This window comes from Mauremys reevesii, linkage group 1, assembly GCF_016161935.1.
Source record: "Mauremys reevesii isolate NIE-2019 linkage group 1, ASM1616193v1, whole genome shotgun sequence".
In the NCBI taxonomy this organism is placed as follows: Eukaryota; Metazoa; Chordata; order Testudines; family Geoemydidae; genus Mauremys; species Mauremys reevesii.
In genome coordinates this window covers 306438579-306456132 of record NC_052623.1, presented here as the reverse complement: position 1 = coordinate 306456132, position 17554 = coordinate 306438579, and the positions used below count along the sequence as shown (strand labels likewise).

Genomic DNA, 17554 nt, shown 5'->3' with positions numbered 1-17554 from the left:
TCTGAGCTCAAACAAGAAATTTGAGCTTTTGCCATGGGAAAGCCAATTAACTTCTAAGAGGAGCTGCTGAAGCTAAGCGCACTTTTCTCTTACATGAAATAATAAAGACAGATACACTAGGAGATTTATTTTTATTAAAGTTCATAACTTGCAGTTTTATCCAATACATTCTTCAGTTCCACTGGCATCCTCTTTGCTGCATGGTTTAGGGTGCAAATGACTGAATCAGAGTCTCAAGACTGCTGTGTTTTCCAATCAGAGCTGGGGTACTATCAGGCAACCACCAATTCAGTGATGCCAATCCAACGCACCTGCAAGAACTGCCTGCTGGTCAGTTTCAAAGATATGTCTTCTGTAGCAAAACAAGACGTTCTTATAGATTCATTGAGGGGGATTGGTCACATCTTCAGGACCCTACAAGGTAACAACCCAAAGCTAAGAATCCCTGTTCTAGATTTCTCCATTTCTCTTAGAGACAAAGTGCTCCCTACATGTTCTGCAACTGCTTTTTCCAGTTTCTCACTAAACTCATTACCTGCAAACTTAACTGAGGCTAGAACTTGTATCTGGTCTCCAGACATCCCCCCTAAATGCTGCAGCAGATGTAATACTTTCTGCAGAAAATATTACAGCATCCTGAATTATAACTGCAAGTAAAAAAAAATAAAAACAGCAGCTTTTCCCTTCTAGGCCAAAATCGTCACTGGTCCTCTCCACCACATTGTTTTTTTTCTCACCTTATCTCTCCCTTCTCTCTATTTTACCCATATGCTTTCTAGTTCCCAGTCATCCTGTTCTCCTGGTTTCTGTAGCCTTAGAAACAAACAGCTCCTTAGCAAAGTAATTTACAAGATTTCACCCAATTATCCAGCAACCTGCTCTGCACTACTAGCCAATCAGATCTGTGCAAAAAAAAAAGGGTCATTGGGGATTTTATGATAAAAGCATTGCATTTGCCACCGTCTTACAGCATGACCTAATAACACTTTTCAGAAATGGGGCCATTGCCAATTCATGCCATATTGACTGTGGCAGCCATTTTAACAACATTGTCATAACTGGCAAATAATGTTGTTTTACAGTTGGACATACAAGGAGTGTATTCTCGGCTTTGCTTCAATGAGACCTTACAATTGGTGCAAGGACACATTTTACACTACTTCTGATTATCAACATAGTCTTGGTAGAATTTAATCACATTTCTCTTTTTTCTTTTAGATGCTACTTTGGTTGTGTGAAAGCTGCTTGGGGATTCAGTAATATTAACTGCACACCATATCAAAATATATTAGATTACTACTGGCTATTACTATTACTTCAAATATGTCAAAAAGATACAAGCTTGTTCAAGAGTCAATACCATCAACAGAGAAACCCCATTCCTCTACTGACTGAAGCAAGAGTGTACTTTGTCAAGAAGACACAGGTCCAGAGTTGATTAATCCAGTAGAATCAAAAAGAGCATGTTGGATTTGGCTATCAAACTCTAGTCGAAAATCTCAGGCATTTTCATAAGCTGTATGCATTTTCTATATCCATGGGCATATGCCAATTAGATTATGGTTATGGTATTGAAAAGACTAAACAAGAACAATGGATGTTGGCACAAATCCTGCTACATCAAGTTTAACAGGACCAAAACTAAAAAGGCTGATAGGGAAAAAAAAGTTTGAAAGCTGACAAACTGCAGAGCAAATACACACGTTTAAGTGCCCAACACAAAGGACCTCCAGAAAAAGAAGCCTGTTTTATTTGTAAAATGAATGTACCATCAGAAGTATCAGCGGGGTAGCCGTGTTAGTCTGTATCCACAAAAACAACGAGGAGTCTGGTGGCACCTTAAAGACTAACAGATTTATTTGGGCATACGGTTTTTTAGCCATGAAAGCTTATGCCCAAATAAATCCACTAGTCTTTAACGTTGTTTTTGTGAATACCATCAGAAGATTTCCATGAAGCTTCTATCCTTGGCATTAAGAGTCAGGTCTGCCAGTGTGCATTTCATCTGAAAGACCAGCACTTGCTTGCAAAACTAAGTGCAGGGGACATAGTAGCCCAAGAGGGAAAGTATCGTGTAAGATGTTTGGTATCTCTCTACAAACAAAGTCATGAAGAAGAACACTGACAGAGGAAAAAAAGAGATGATATTGCATGGGATTCCCTTTGGTGAACTGACCGACCACATACACTGAAGAGACAAGACTGAATAAAGGCATGGCTTCAGTATTTAAACTAGCAGATCTCATAAGGCTCTACATAGCTAGATTAGAACAACTGGGGATGATACTGGCTGGGCACATTCACAGCACTGAACTAAAATCCCATAGTCTTTCACACATTCCAGATTTTCAAGCATGCAAAGAAGGACATGATGTGTTCCTTGCCTTCAAACAGGATATTGGACATGCCCTCCAAAAAGCATATGAGAAAGACTCTGACAAAGAATCAGAGGGGTAGCCGTGTTAGTCTGGTTCTGTAGAAGCAGCAAAGAATCCTGTGGCACCTTATAGATGAACAGACGTTTTGCAGCATGAGCTTTCATGGGTCAATACCCACTTCTTCGGATGCAAGTCCGAAGAAGTGGGTATTCACCCACGAAAGCTCATGCTGCAAAACGTCTGTTAGTCTATAAGGTGCCACAGGATTCTTTGCTGCTTCTGACAAAGAAGCACTTCACCAGTCCCAAACAGCTAAAATTATTCAAAGAGACATGATTCAAATGAAAACAGTTTACTGGCTCATCTGACACAGGATGCTAAGCAAAAGCTATGCCCAAGTCACTGCAGGCGCTAATGTCCAAGGTATTGGATGGTCCAAAAACATTAGAACTCAGAACAAGTTTCCATTCATCCAGCTACCCTTACTTTGGCACAACAGTTACAGTACAATAGCAACATCCATCGCTGTGAAGGAACAAAAAGTTTGTACCACAACAAAGCTCAAGAAATGCCTTTACAACAGAGGTCCCCAAAGTGTGGGATGTACCCCCTAAGGGGGCATGGAGGCACATGCGGGGGCCATGGTGGGGCCCGGGCCAGCCCCCACAGGGGCAGGGAGGGAGTACCAACCAGCTCTGCTCCGGTCCTGCCCCCAGCCATGTCCCAGATCCCAGCCCCGCGCCTGGCCCCATCGCCAGACTCAACACAGCTCTGCTCCTGATCCCACGCCAACCCTCAGCCGCTGCTCCATTCCTAGTCTGGGGCCAAGGCTGGCAGTGGAGCCGCACCTGGCCACAGGCCCAGGCCCGGCTCCCAGCCAAGGCTGGGGCCACAGCTGGTGGTGGGTCTGGGGCTGCAGCCAGGGGCCTTACCCTTGTCCACATCGCCCCCTCTCCCCTGAAGCCATGGCCCCACTCCTGGCCCCAGGGAGATGGTTGGGACGACCCTCAAAAATGTGGGGACCACCACTTTACAATCTACATTCGTTTGACGCTTCATGCAGAGACATGAAAAAGCGAGCTAGTAGATACTTTTTTTAAACTTTGATTGTCCATCTCCTATGACAAAGTGTTAGCCATTTCTACCAGCATGGCAAACAGCAGATGCCAACACTGAAGATAAGAATGTAGTCTGTCCTCTAAAGCTTTGTGGTGGTCTGTTCGCTACTGTGGCATACACAACATAGTCCATAATTCCAGCTCCACTCAGCAACAGACTCCTTCCACAGAATTGGGATATTACTTTTTCAGCATTGCAGTACTCAAGTGGAGGGAGTTGTCCATGGAATTCCCACCCGACTGTGAGACTGCAGCACCTGTGAAGACGACTATATGATTTCCTGAGTCTTACACTATTGTGCCTCAACTGACCTTGAAGAAAACCAATGCTCCCATCCTTGATGCAAATGCTGAAATCAAGACTGACTGCCAACTGATTACCCAAACCCTGCAAGAAGAATGCTTCTTGCCTTACTTATTCAAGCCAACCACAAGCCTGGATACAAGCCAATGCCAGACATCACTCAGGTCATCACTGCACTTCTTCCCCACTTTCCAGTTGACTTTAAGTCTGTGACAATGATTCATCACACCACGGATGTACACCACCTAAACCATTTCAATCATAAAGTCATTTAAAACATCAATGGCATTCAACAGACCTTCACCTCTGTGCCAGGAATTTACTTATGGTATTCAAAGCACCTGCAGTGTGCTTTGCCAAGAATTCTTCTACAGAGGTACCTAAAGTACACCCTTATTTCCCTTAATGTTACTAAATTGCTCTAGGAGAAAACTCTATAGTGGCCCCAGAAGATGGGTCACTACTCTGTTGGGGGGAGAAGTGGGGCAGCATTTAGAGCAACTGAAATTAATGTCAGTGGTATTCTTTTGTGGTCACCAAGATGTTGAAATTATTATTAATTTTATTAATACAGGTACCACCAGACAGTAATTTAACCATGAATTCCTTTATTAAATAAAAAGGACAAATAGTATTTATACAGTTGCTCTAAATGTCTAAATAATAAGCAATTAGTACATTCATAAAGAAACAAACGTTCATAAGCATTTGATCAGAATACTCATGAAAGGATCAGTCCCAGGGGATAACCCTCTCATCCTGGCTTGCTCCAACATGTTCGGATAGGATCGGATAAATACCCCAACAAGCCTTGCTCCTTTATACAGTGCTAAAACAAGTGATGCCATATTGACCATTATTAGCTTAGCTTAAAAAACACAGGTTTTGGCCTGTTTGGGTATGACCCCTTTCTTCGCCTTGGCTAAAACAACATATGGTAGCTGGGACTCTCTCTTTCAAATTATCTTAAATGTATGGATCTTAAAACTAGCTGCACCTAGCATTTTATCTTCCCACAAAGGCCCATATTTTAAGATAACATAAGTCTGCGAGAAGACATTATACATTTATCACATTTAAAAAACACTTATCTTTGTCTGTTAGAATCAGTTTATAAACAGTCTTCTATAATTTACAGTCCCTTTACCCAGAAGCCTCCTTTTTGTTTTATTAGCCATATAAAAGCTTAGCATCCTCCGAAAACTTGTCTTACTAGATGCCACCTTCCTCTTACCTCATGAGCCTGCTATTTTTCAAGGCCTTATTAATTTGCTTCACCACCTACACAAGCTACAAAGCACACCTATTTTCCTATCCAAGCTAAACTAACCTTACCCCTTCCATCCTACACCCTATAAAATTACTATAACTCAGCAGTTCTCAAACTTCATTGCGCCACAAACCCCTTCTGACAATAAAAATTACTATACGACCTCAGGAGAAGGGACTGGAGCCTGAGCACTGCCACCCCAGGTTGAGGGGACACGAGCCAAAGAGTGAACCCCACCAGTCTGGGTGGGGAAGCTGAAGCCCAAGGCCTTCAGCCCCAGAGGCGGGGGGCCTGTAACCTGAAGTAATCCCTTAGACCAACATTAATAAAAGGTTGTCAGGTTTCAGGGAGAATATTCACTAGGAAAAAGGATGTCTTCTTAACCCAAGTTAGCTAACACGCACGACGCTGTCATCCAGGCCTCCGGGGGTGGGGATTGGGCTTCAGCCCGAGCCCCAGCAAGTCTAACACCAGCCCTGGGGTCCCAACCCACAGTTTGGGAACTGCAGCGAAAACTGTGCTGGGAGAGAAGATACTCCCCCCCGCCCGCAGTGATCCTTTGGGGATGTGACAGCAGTTTGTACAGAGACACCGTCGCCGTTTCTCCTGGGTGTCCTGCTGGGTACCAGTCCCGCAAGCTGCTCCACAGGGGGGCAGCTCCGTGCGGGGCAGAGACCTTAGCTAATCGCTCCCCTCACTGGGGGGGGGGGGGCTTTCCCGCCCTGCCACGAGGAGACGAGCCAAGCCGCAGCACGGCGGGATTGGTCCATCTCCAGGCGGGGGGACGGGGCCGGAAAAGCGCCTTCAAAACTTTCCCGTTGAAAAGCGGCTCGATCTCAGCTGGCGGCGTCCCCTGAGCACCGCGCTCGGGCTCCCAGCCGGCCCCGCCGGGTAGGAGAGCGCCGCTCATGCCGGGCTGGAGCCGCGCAGCTTTGGAGAGACCCTGGAGTCCCAGCGCGGGTCCTTTCACCCCGCTACGGCGTAAGGGAAGAGGGGACGCCCCGAGCCCGGCCGCACGGAGCCCCGCACACCCGGGGGCTCTTCCACACGAGCCCCGGCAGCACCAGCCCTTGAGCCCGGCCCCTCCCCGGCGGAGAGAAAGGGGCCAATCCCTACCTGTCTGGCAGCTCCGGCTCCCCGCGGCCTGCGCTTCCCGCCGCAGCCGCCCTCCCGCCGCCGGCGCGCTGTCTCCGGACGGGAGCGGCGGGGTCTCGGGCCTGCGGCTTCCCCCAGCCAGGCTCCTGCTCCAGGGCCAGCTGGCTGGAGCCATAGAGCAGCGAGCACAAGCCACAGCCCAGGCACAGCAGCGCCACGCGCACGTAGCGCCGCATCCTGCCCCGGCGGCCGGGGCCCAGCCGGCAGCGCGAGCCCGGCCCCAACGGACACAGCGGCAGCGCGAGCCCCGTGTTGGGGTCACCGCAGCGCTGAGGTAGCAGCGTCCTCCGTGGGGTGGGGGCGGGGCTGGGAGGAGCCAGGTGCCGGGGGAGGGGGCAAATGGGGGAAAGCGAGGGCGCCCCGTGGTGGCGCCAGCCGGGGCGAGGTGATGACGGGGCGGCGGGGGTGGCAGGAGGAGCCGAGGTACAAGGGGGACACTGGAAGAAAAGGAGCCGTGTCAGGGGCAATAAGACACGGGGGCGTTTGCACGGCGCTCAGGCTGTGTCTCTCAGCACCCAGCGTCGTGCGTTCAAAAGCCTGGTTAATTGCTGCAGCATTAAATAGTGGCTGGTTCCCAGTCTAGCAGAGTCGGAAAACGGTGGCCGCGCTTGCAACGTACAAAGTAAAACAAAAAAAATTCCCTTCTCCCTGACTTGTAGATGAGGCTAGCAGAGATGATCTGCCCTTGGGGGGACGACATAAGTTTCCTTAGGAGGTTGCTTTCACTGATACTGTTGTGGTGAAAGGCTGATCCTATCCTCTTTAAGGCAAAAAGATCACAGCTTTTGTCTTGCAAAGTAGCTGCTAGGAAATTACAGACGCAGCACACAAACCTGAACAGCCATTCAACATTCATTGGAGGACTTAACTCAATGCATAGTAAAATCCCAGTGAAGACAAAGTAGATTTTTAGTTTTTATGTGAGTTAGCAGGTCATCTAGGTAAACCCTAGGTGCCCCTGGCCTCTATTATTTAACTCAACCTGCTAACAGGTGTTAAAACTATGAACTGCCTTGGCTTCACTAGATTTTACCGGGTGTTAGCTAACTTGAGTTAAGAAGACATCCTTTTTCCTAGTGAATATTCTCCCTGAAACCTGACAACCTTTTATTAATGTTGGCCTAAGGGATTACTTTCAACTTGCTTTTCACAGTTTGTCAGATAAGTGTTACAAAAGGTGGCTCGCTCAGACAGACTTGTATTTGACAGAAGGCAAAAAAGAGGAAGAGAGGACAGAAGAAAAGGTAAGAAATGAGAAGTGGCACACTGTGAAGTGGGTAATACCAGGCAGGGGCACATCTGAAGTGTGTTCAAGTTTCAGCACAATCCAATAAAGGTAATGTCATCTGGTTTCCTCCCTCTGGTTCAGTCTGCTCAGGATATCTTTCATGCTCAGAACAGCAAAGGCTGTGATGCAGCCATTTGATACAATATTGGCAATCTCAAGCATTCAGAAATCAAACAGGCCACCCAAAATAATGATATTGGCTTAAAATGTTTGAAAATACATTTTCAGTTCTTTTTCTCTGCCTTTTGGTTTTTGATCCTTTAGGGTGTACTCAGGTCACAAGCTTTCCTCTGCAACAATAACAATTATAAACTCAGGTTTTTTTAAATGAAAGCTTGGATTCCCACATAATCACATGACTCTGGGAACTGGGATTTAAGAAAAAACACCAAATATAAAATTTGCAATACATTTGGGGTTCCAGTATGTGTGTATGTGTGAGCCATGATGTTTGTAGCTCACTGACCTATGGTGATCAGTTCAGAAGCTTTGCTGTTCAATCCACCTGCTTCCACTCCACTAATGTAAGCAAGTTGCCCAGTGATCCTCCAAAAAGTAATGTCCTTAAATACGCAACAACCTTATCCCATGAACTTTGCCTAATCAAAACATGTTTCTAGAGATTCCAGTTATGAATATATCCTTCCAATTCTAGAGTCCCCCAGCTTGAGGCTGTGTCAACCTGTGACTTCCTCTGCTGTTTTGTATTGGGCCCCAGATGCGAGTTAGGCTGAGGAGTGTCTATATTTCCCCCCACTCAGGGGCAGCTCCAGACCCCAGCACGCCAAGCACGTGCCTGGGGCGGCATGCCGCGGGGGGGCGCTCTGCCGGTCGCCGGGAGGGCGGCAGGCGGCAGGCGGCTCAAGTGGACCTCCTGCAGGCGTGCCTGCGGAGGGTCCGCTGGTCCCACGTGGCTTCGTTGGAGCCGCAGGACCAGCGGACCCTCCGCAGGCACGCCTGCGGGAGGTCCACTGGAGCCGCGGGACTGGCAACCGGCAGAGCACCTCCCGCAGCATGCCGCCCTGCTTGGGGCAGCGAAATGTCTAGAGCCACCCCTGCCCCCACTTATGGATTGCAAGCAGAGATAGGCATCTTCTTGCAGCCTGGATTTAGGCACCTATCTCCGGGAGAGAGAGGCAGGGCTTAGGACACACCTTTATTGTCAGCAGCACCCAGTGGTTTCCCCAGGAATTGAAATTAGGGGGGGTGTTCGAATTTACAGGGGGGGTGTCAGGACCAATGAGATATATAAAAAAGATATGAATAAAGTAAATGTTTTGTTAGGATTATGCAAATTTAACATAAGAATAATGCAAGTTACACCAAAACACATAACAGGTCTAGATTTCTAAAAAAATATACTTTTTTTTAAAAATGTATTTAATTTAAATTGACTTTTGAAAAGTAAGCCATCATGGGGTAAGAGGAAAGTCCTCTCATGGATCAGTAACTGGTTAAAAGATGGGAAATAAAGGGTAGGAATAAATTATCAGTTTTCAGAATGGAGAGAGATAAATAGTGGTATCCCTGAGGGGTCGGTACTGGGACCAGTGCTGTTCAACATATTCATAAATGATCTGGAAAAATGGGTAAACAGTGAGGTGGCAAAATTTGCAGATGATACAAAACTATTCAAGATAGTTAAGTCCCAGGCAGACTGTGAAGAGCTACAAAGGGATCTCACAAAACTGGGTGACTGGGCAACAAAATGGCAAATTAAAATCAATGTTGATAAATGCAAAGTAACGCACATTGGAAAGCAATCTCAACTATACATACAAAATGATGGCATCTGAATTAGCTGTTAACACTCAAGGAAGAGATCTTGGAGTCATTGTGGATAGTTCTCTGAAAACATCCACTCCATGTGCAGCAACAGTCACAAAAGCAAACAATGTTGGGAATCATTAAGAAAGGGATAGATAATAAGACAGAAAATATCATATTGCCTCTATATAAATCCATGGTACGTGCACACCTTGAATAGTGTGTGTAGATCTGGTCACCCATCCTAAAAAATATATATTGGAATTGGAAAAGGTACAGAGATGGGCACCTAAAATGATGAGGGGTATGAAACAGGAGGAGCGATTAAAGTGACTGGGAATTTTCAGCTTAAAAAAGAGATGACTAATGGGGATATGATAGAGGTCTACAAAATCTTGACTGGTGCGAAGAAAGTGAATAAGGAAATTTTATTTAATCCTTCAAATAACACAAGAACTAGCAGTCACCCAATGAAATTAATAGGCAGCAGATTTAAAAAAAAACAAAAGGAAGTATTTCTTCACGAAATATAAAGTCAACCCAGGGAACTCTTTGCCAGGGGATGCTGTGAAGACTAAAATTATAACAGGATTTTAAAAAGAACTAGATAAATTCCTGGAGAACAGGTCCATCTGTGGCTATTAGCCAGGATGAGAGGGATGCAACACCATGCTCTGAGTGTCCCTAGCCTGTTTGCCAGAAGCTGGGAATGGGCAACAGGGGATGGATCACTTGATGATTCCCTGTTCTATTCATTCCCTCTGAAGCACCTGGCCTTGACCACTGTTGTAAGACAGGGTACTGGGCTATATGGACCATGGGTCTGACCCAGTCTGACCATTCTTATGTAAAAATTAATTATAATAAAAATGTGTAGTACAGAAACTCCCCAACATAATGACCTCCCAAGATAGCAACAATGTGAGATAACAACCTTGGCAAATACTGCATTTTAAAAATCTTGGCCTACTGGGAAACATATTTATATAAGTTTCCATTCCCAGTCACAAATCTAGCATTCTGGAGCAAAGTGACTAAAATATAGTCCAACAAACAAATGTTTATTTAACATGCCCCTGACTTTTCCCTCCACTGCACTCCACTCACCGGTGTTGTCCTTGGTCAGTGGAGACTCAGAGTTCAGGGGTGCTTTTACGTGAGTACACCTTCCAGGTGGGGGACAAAAAGGCACAGTTTGCTCTGGCCACGGCTGTTCGTTGTGCTACCGTTCACTCCACCATTCTGTTGCCAATGGCCCTGCACAGTCACCTTCTGCTGTCACCTACCACTGTGACCTCTGTGAGTTGGTCTCTTGAGGTTCCACCAGCTCTCAGTGATTTCAGTGTGGGAACCTCGCTGCTAGTGCAGGCTGGGCCGTCTCTTCCACAGAAACACTGTACCCACAGGAACACTGTCGCCACAACAGGACTAAGCACTTAGACCTGATTGTCAGTGATTTCAGCTGCAGTGGTCACTTAACAGAACAAAAGACTATCTATGGAGCCTAATCAGCTCTGTCTTTAAACAGTGGAGAGGGACAGGTCCCCACCCTCTCTCTTGATGCCTTCAAATCATCACAGACTAAGTACAGTTCTACTGCCCTTTACTCATACAATAAGAACAACATTTCATCCCCTCTTCCCCCCACATTCAAGTGGTTTGTAACCCAACCCCAGCCAAAATCTATCACTTGGACAACACAGCTCTGTTTGCTGGATACCTAGGTAGATTAGGTGTGAATGTAAAAATATAATCTGACCCTGAAGCCTTAGCTGTCAGGGAGAACTCATTTAGACTTTGCTTACAAATCATCATTTGAAATTATTAGGTTGGCCAACATCACCGAAATGAATGCACTGACATCATAAAAAACAGCTGTATAAGGAAGCAAGGAAGCTAGTCTATGCTCATACTTTCCAAATCTATTATACTTTTTCAGATACACATATTTTATCATACGCTGTATAAGCTTTTAAAGTGTGTATTAATGTTTCAGTTTAAATTCAGATTTCCAAACAGTCACTAAATTGGTATGTAACTAGCTCACAAAACTGGGGGGGTGTTGGGAAAATTCAGGGGGGTGTACACCCCCCCTGGGGGGGGTGTAGGGAAATCACTGGCAGCACCTATTGACTAGTTTAGGCAGCTCGCTGCTTAATGTGCTGGTTTTGTGGATCCTAATCTAATGCATCTATCTCTCCCTATTCATTGTATAGGAGCCTAGGCTTTGTGGATTGGAATGTTGTTCCTGTGATTTTCTAGGTCCCTGAAAGTTAGGCATCATGAAGCTCAGCATTGCAATGCCTGAGTCCTCTCATGGATCTCATCCTTGGCTTCTGTTATTGCTGCTGCTTCTTAACCTGCTTCCTCTTCCCCTGCTGATCAATGCTCCCTTTGGCACTCTCATTGAAGGAGGAGGAAGAGTCGAAGTCAAGGAGGCAGCAGCAGTGAGGGAGTTTCAGCAAGATGCCCTGCCCATCTTGACCAGTTCCCAAAAAATGTAAACAGAGGTGAGACTAGAAAGCTAGAGTCCCTAACTAGAAGCTGGAGGTTAGACAGATCTGGGAATGAAGTATTAGGAGGAGAACTGGGGGAAGAGAAGGAGGTATAAGAAACCTGGGTAGAGAAGCTGAGGGATTGTGGAGGCGGCTCAGGGCAAATGAGGAATTGTGAAGACTAAGGCCATATCTATGCTACATAGTTAAGTCGACTTATGTTGAAAGCTGCTTTAATTACATCAGTTGTGCAAATCCACACAATGCTCCTTGTGTCGGCATAGCACATCCAGAGTTGGTGCTCTTGCATCGACAGAGAGAGTGTTGCATTGTGGATAGCTATCCCACTAGGCAACTCGCCACCCTGTGTCACCCTTTGACACTGACAGCTCTGGGGAAAGGTCGTGGTGCATCATGCGGGCGTGCTCGCCATCCCATGATGCAGTTCTTTCTGTCCCATCATTTTATGGGCTTCCAACTTTGTTTCGCGCCATTTTTCAACAGCCCTTGTAAGCTGAGCACCTGTCATCTCTGCCTGACAGCATGGATGGATCCTGAACTGCTGACCAGTCTAGTGATGAGCATTATGAACACAATACAGGTAGTCCTGAAGTATTTCATGAGCTGTGAAAAAGAGAGTGTGAATCAGTGATGCTTGCCATGCTGTCTGCCATGGAAACAAATAATTCAAGATTGCTGTTGGCATTCATGGAACAGCTGCACATAGTGGACTATCAGTACTGGGCTCAGGAAACAAGCACTGAGTGGTGGGATCACATCTTGATACATGTATGGGACGATGGGCAATGGCTACAGAACTTTGCAGATGTGGAAATTCACCTTAGTGAAACTGTGTGCAGAGATCACCCCAGCACTGCAAGGACACCAGAATGAGAGCTGCCCTTACTGTGAAAAGGCGACTGGCAATCGCTATGTGGAAGCTGGCAACTCCAGACTAGTACTAATCAGTCACAAATCTGTTTGGCGTTGGAAAGTCCACCATGGGGGTTGTGGTGATGCAAGTGTGCAGGACCCTTAAGCGCCTCCTGCTACAAAGGATTGTGACTCTTGCTAATGTGCAGGAAATAATTGATGGCTTTCAGGCAATGGGATTCCCTAACTGCAGCAGGGTGATACATGGAACGCATATCCCAATTTTGGTCCCAGACCATCTTGCAATGGAATATATCAACCAAAAGAGCTACTTCTCCAGGGTCTTGCAGGTGCTGGTGGATCACCGGGGCCGTTTCACTGATATCAGTGTTGGGTGGTCAGGGAAGGTGCATGATGCATGCATCTTTCAAATACTGGACTGAATAGAAAGATGCACTCTGGGACTTTCTTTCCAAGCCACAAGATTCCAGTGGGGGATGTGCAAATGTCCATAGTGATCCTTGGAGACCCTGCCTACCCCTTGCTCCTGTGGCTCATAAAGCCTTACACCAGGGGCGGGCAAACTTTTTGGCCTGAGGGCCGCATCGGGTTTCGTAAATTGTATGGAGGGCCGGTTAGGGGAGGGGGTCATGGCCCAGCCCCCACCTCCTATCTACCACCCCCCCCCGGTCAGGACTCCTGCCCCATCCAACTGCCCCATTCCCTGATGGTCCCTCCGGGACCCCTGCCCCATCCACACACACCTGCTCCCTGTCCCCTGACTGCCCCTGGGCCCCTGCCGCCCCATCCAACCCCTCCTCTCATTCCTGACGGCCCTCCCGGGACCCCTGCCCCATCCACACCCCTTCTCCCTGTCCCCGACTGCCCCCAGAACCCCTGCCCCTCACTGCCCCTGCCACCCCACCCAACCCCTCCTTCCTGACTACCCCCGGGACCCCTGCCCCATCCACCCACCCCTTCTCCCTGTCCCCGACTGCCCCCAGAACCCCTGCCCCTCACTGCCCCTGCCACCCCATCCAACCCCCCTCCGTCCTGACTATCCCCCGGGACCCCAGCCCCATTCAACCCCTGTTCCCCAACCCCTATCCACACCCCGCCCCTGACCACCACCCTGGACTCTCCTGCCCTCTATCCAACCCACCCTGCTCCCTGCCTCCTTACCGTGCTGCCTGGAGCACCAGTGGCTGGCAGTGTTACAGCCGCGCCACCGGCTGGAGCCGGGACATGCCACCACCGCCACCGCGCAGCTCAGAGCACTGGGTCAGGCCGGGCTCTGCAGCTGCACTGCCCAAGGAGCTCACAGCAGAGCCTTGTGCCGGCTCCGGCAGTGGAGCGAGTGAGCGAGCTGAGGCTGTGGGCGAGGGGGAACAGTGTGGGAGGGGCCGGGGGCGAGCGTCTCGGGCTAGAAGCTCGGGGGCTCAGCAGGACGGTCCCGCGGGTCGGATGTGGCCTGCAGGCCATAGTTTGCCCACCCCTGTTTTACACTCACTTGCTATCTTGCGTTTCTTCGGTGCTGCCATTTCTGGTGACTCGTGGTAACTATTTTTCTTTGCTTAATTTTGTTTAGTGGAGAAGCACCTTTTCTGTGACTGGCTCCATCTAGTGTTGAAACTGAGAAGTGCAACAGAGTTGAGCTCAAGCGCCATGTGCGGGCCATATTCAATTATATTTTCAGAATTTGCTGCGGGCCAATAAAAACTGACCCGCGGGCCGCAGTTGGCCCGCGGGCCGTAGTTTGGACACCCCTGCCTTACACCATGAACCTAGACAGCCGCAAGGAGTGCTTCAACAACAGGCTCAGCAGGTGCCGAATGACTGTTGAAAGTGCCTGTGGAAGAGTAAAAGGTTGCTGGTGGTGTCTTTTTGGCTGCTTAGACCTCACTGAGGAAAATATTCTCATGCTTATTGCGGTATGCTGTACTCTGCATAATATTTGCTAAATGAAGGGGACAAAGTTTCCCCCGGGTGGACTACTGAGGCTGATTGGCTGGCTGCTGATTTTGAGCAGCCAGATATCATGGCAATTAGAGGGGCACAGCAGGAGGCTATTCAAATCAGAGAGGCTTTGAAAGAGCATTTTGACAATGATTCCCAGTAACGTGTCTTTATGTGAAGCATTTGGCCAGGCAATGTTTACTTGCTCCTTTGAATTACCCCTGTAGTGCTTGCTTCCTGAGCTTTAATTGTACTAAGCAAATATTCCTACCTATAGCCACTGTGTTTGTATGATAGCACTGACCAACATGTGTATGACACCAATACTCATTTTATTACAAAGACTCAAGTTTAATAAAAGGACAAAACACAATTTTTTGGTCAAACAGGACATAGCAATGAGGAACAGTCTTGCAGTTAGGGTTCTCACAGCTGTGTGCATCTCTAGCTTTCGTTGTGAAACCAGTGCATTGGCGTGGAATGCATGGGGTACTGTGAGGGACAGGGAATATGCAAGGAATGTGGTGGGGGACTTTGGGGAGGGCATGGAAGAGAGTTCTGTATTGGCTGCAAGGGCAATCAAGCAGATTTGCTCAAACTGCAGCATAATGAGGGACTTCAGCATCTCTGTCTAGCCCACCAGTGGCTTTATCATCCACTCCTGTCCCTGTCTCCTTTCCAGGCTATCCAGCCTGAGTCTTTCATTAATTGTCTCCCTCCATGCTCTTGTTTCGCTATGTGTTGCGTTTGTTGACTGCATCATTTCTCAAAAAGTATCTTCAGAGTCCTTACTCTTCCTCGTTCAGTGTCTTCAATGACTGAGGCACTCTGCTGGTGTGGTGGAGAACATCTGCAGAAGTCAAAAAAACAATGAACAGAGATAGCATGGTGAGTGTGCTCACAGCTGTGAATCACAAAAGTTACACGTACCTCTTTCTCACTGTTCCTTGGCTAGCACACAGCTAAGTATGAGTACCAAATATGGTGAGTTGCCGGGGGAGGAGAGATAGCAAGGGGGAATGGGCAAGAAGGGACAAAGGATAGTTTGCGAAGGGGGTTACTACAAGCGGCTAGGGAGACTGAATATTGGTACCCTTTAGAGTAGGGTAATTGAACCAATATCTCACTCCTAAGGGTAACCCAGGATGCAAGGGTGCATCTCTTGTGTGTGTGTGTGGTTTCAGACTGGTCCCCTATGCTGCTTGCCTGTGTGCCACTCTGGTCTCTGCAGAAATAAACTGCCGGGTGGCGTGGCAAAGTTTCGGTGAGAAACAAGGCAGCTCTCCCAAGGAACCTTCAGCAGCGGATTGCAGAATATCTACAGGAAAGTTTGAGAGATTTCAATGGAGGATTCCCAGGACATCCCGGTGTACATTAACAAACTTTTCCACCGAGCCCCCACTGCGTAGTTGCACAGGCTTTGTTGTTAATTTCTGTTCTTTATTCCTCCTCTACCATATAACTAAGCACATAAGAGCTCAATCTCCTCTCACTGTGCAGAATCAAAGCAAAATGAGCACTTACCAGAGCTCCCCTTTCCTGCATCATGTGCACCAGAGCCAGAGTGCTGGGACTGGCTAGACCAGGGGTCAGCAACCTCTCAGAACTGGTGTGCTGAGTCTTCATTTATTCACTCTAATTTAAGGTTTCACGTGCCAGTAATACATTTTAATGTTTTTAGAAGCTCTCTTTCTATAAGTCTATAATATATAACTAAACTATTGTTGTATATAAAGTAAATAAGGTTTTTAAAATGTTTAAGAAGCTTTATTTAAAATTAAATTGAAATGCAGAGGCCCCCGGACCGGTGGCCAGTGTGAGTGCCACTGAAAATCAGCTTGCGTGCTGTCTTTGGCACACGTGGCATAGGTTGCCTACCCCTGAGCTAGACCCTTTCAGAGTTAAAAAGAGGTCCTGACTCACTGCACCACAGATGATCCTGTTGTGTGCGCCACATCGTCCTCCAGCTCCACTTCCTCATCCACAACTTCATCCTTGGAGTTGAGCCTTCAGTCCCCCTGAAGTATCCACTAGGCTCCTGTAAGTGAAGGTGGGATCACTGCCAAGGATGGCGTGCAGCTCCTTGTAGAAGTGGCATGTCTTCGGTGCCGCACCAGAGCGTCCCTTCTGGCATGCCTGCCTCAGCTCGATTTTAGCACGGCAGTGCTGTGTTTCAGGCCCCTTCTCCTGCATGCCACTAGCAATCAGCTCATAGTATCAAAGTCTCCTCTCCCCATTGACTCAGCAGATCCAACAGCTCCGGTGTACTTCACATGGGAGAGCGTCTGCTGTGGAAAGCTGGCGTGGTCGGCTAGGAAGATGCTGCGTGAACTGTGCACACTGAGCAAACAGGAAGGGGCAAGGGGTGCATACCTGTGTACCTTCAGGGCAGTGGAGTTCAAACTGCTGACCAGAGCAGTCAGGATGGGCATTGTGGGATACTTCCTGGAGGCCAATTAGGGTGACATAATCAAGTGCAATGTCTACACTGATTCTGCGTCACTCTAACTATACCACAAAGAGCTCTGCTGCTTGTTGAGGTGGTTTCATTATGTCGGTGTAGCAGGGGAGTTACATTGTTGGAAGGAGCATTTCAGTGTGTATACCTCCCCTGTTTTGTTGACAAAAGCTGACTTTTGTTGACAAAACTGTGTAGTGTAGATAAGACCTAATAGACTGGGGGAAGAGGTGGGAAACTGAGGGCCCAAAGATAAGGGAAGAAAGATAATGAACTTTGAAAGATAGAACTGATGAGGGAGAGAGGGAAAATTAACTTCCAGTTAGGAAGGGTAAGTACTAACTTAATGGGGAAGTTGTGGGTCGGGGGGATGGTGGGTTGTTGCTGTACTAAGCACCACCAGTTGTTACACATCTTGGAAGACACTGGCATCACTTACAAACATGCAGGGGCCTATCAAGGAAGAAACTGCAGTCTGCTATTAGCTCTGCA

At 47.6% G+C, this 17554-nt stretch overlaps 1 protein-coding gene and 1 long non-coding RNA gene across 5 annotated transcripts in view; one reads left to right on the top strand and one right to left on the bottom strand.

Annotated features, from left to right (window-relative positions):
• The window catches only part of GXYLT1 (glucoside xylosyltransferase 1), a 75931-nt gene extending 69507 nt beyond the window's left edge, over positions 1 to 6424 (bottom strand). For both annotated transcript variants that reach the window (XM_039505542.1, XM_039505549.1), the window contains exon 1: positions 6187 to 6424. In XM_039505542.1, the coding sequence (XP_039361476.1) occupies positions 6187 to 6401 (215 nt within the window). In that variant the 5' untranslated portion in view covers positions 6402 to 6424. The remainder of the gene's footprint in view (positions 1 to 6186) is intronic.
• LOC120386455 overlaps positions 6364 to 17554 on the top strand; it is a 33202-nt gene continuing 22011 nt past the window's right edge. For all 3 annotated transcript variants that reach the window (XR_005589720.1, XR_005589723.1, XR_005589719.1), the window contains exons 1-3: positions 6364 to 6499; positions 7379 to 7469; positions 12280 to 12376. This is a non-coding gene — a long non-coding RNA (uncharacterized LOC120386455). The remainder of the gene's footprint in view (positions 6500 to 7378; positions 7470 to 12279; positions 12377 to 17554) is intronic.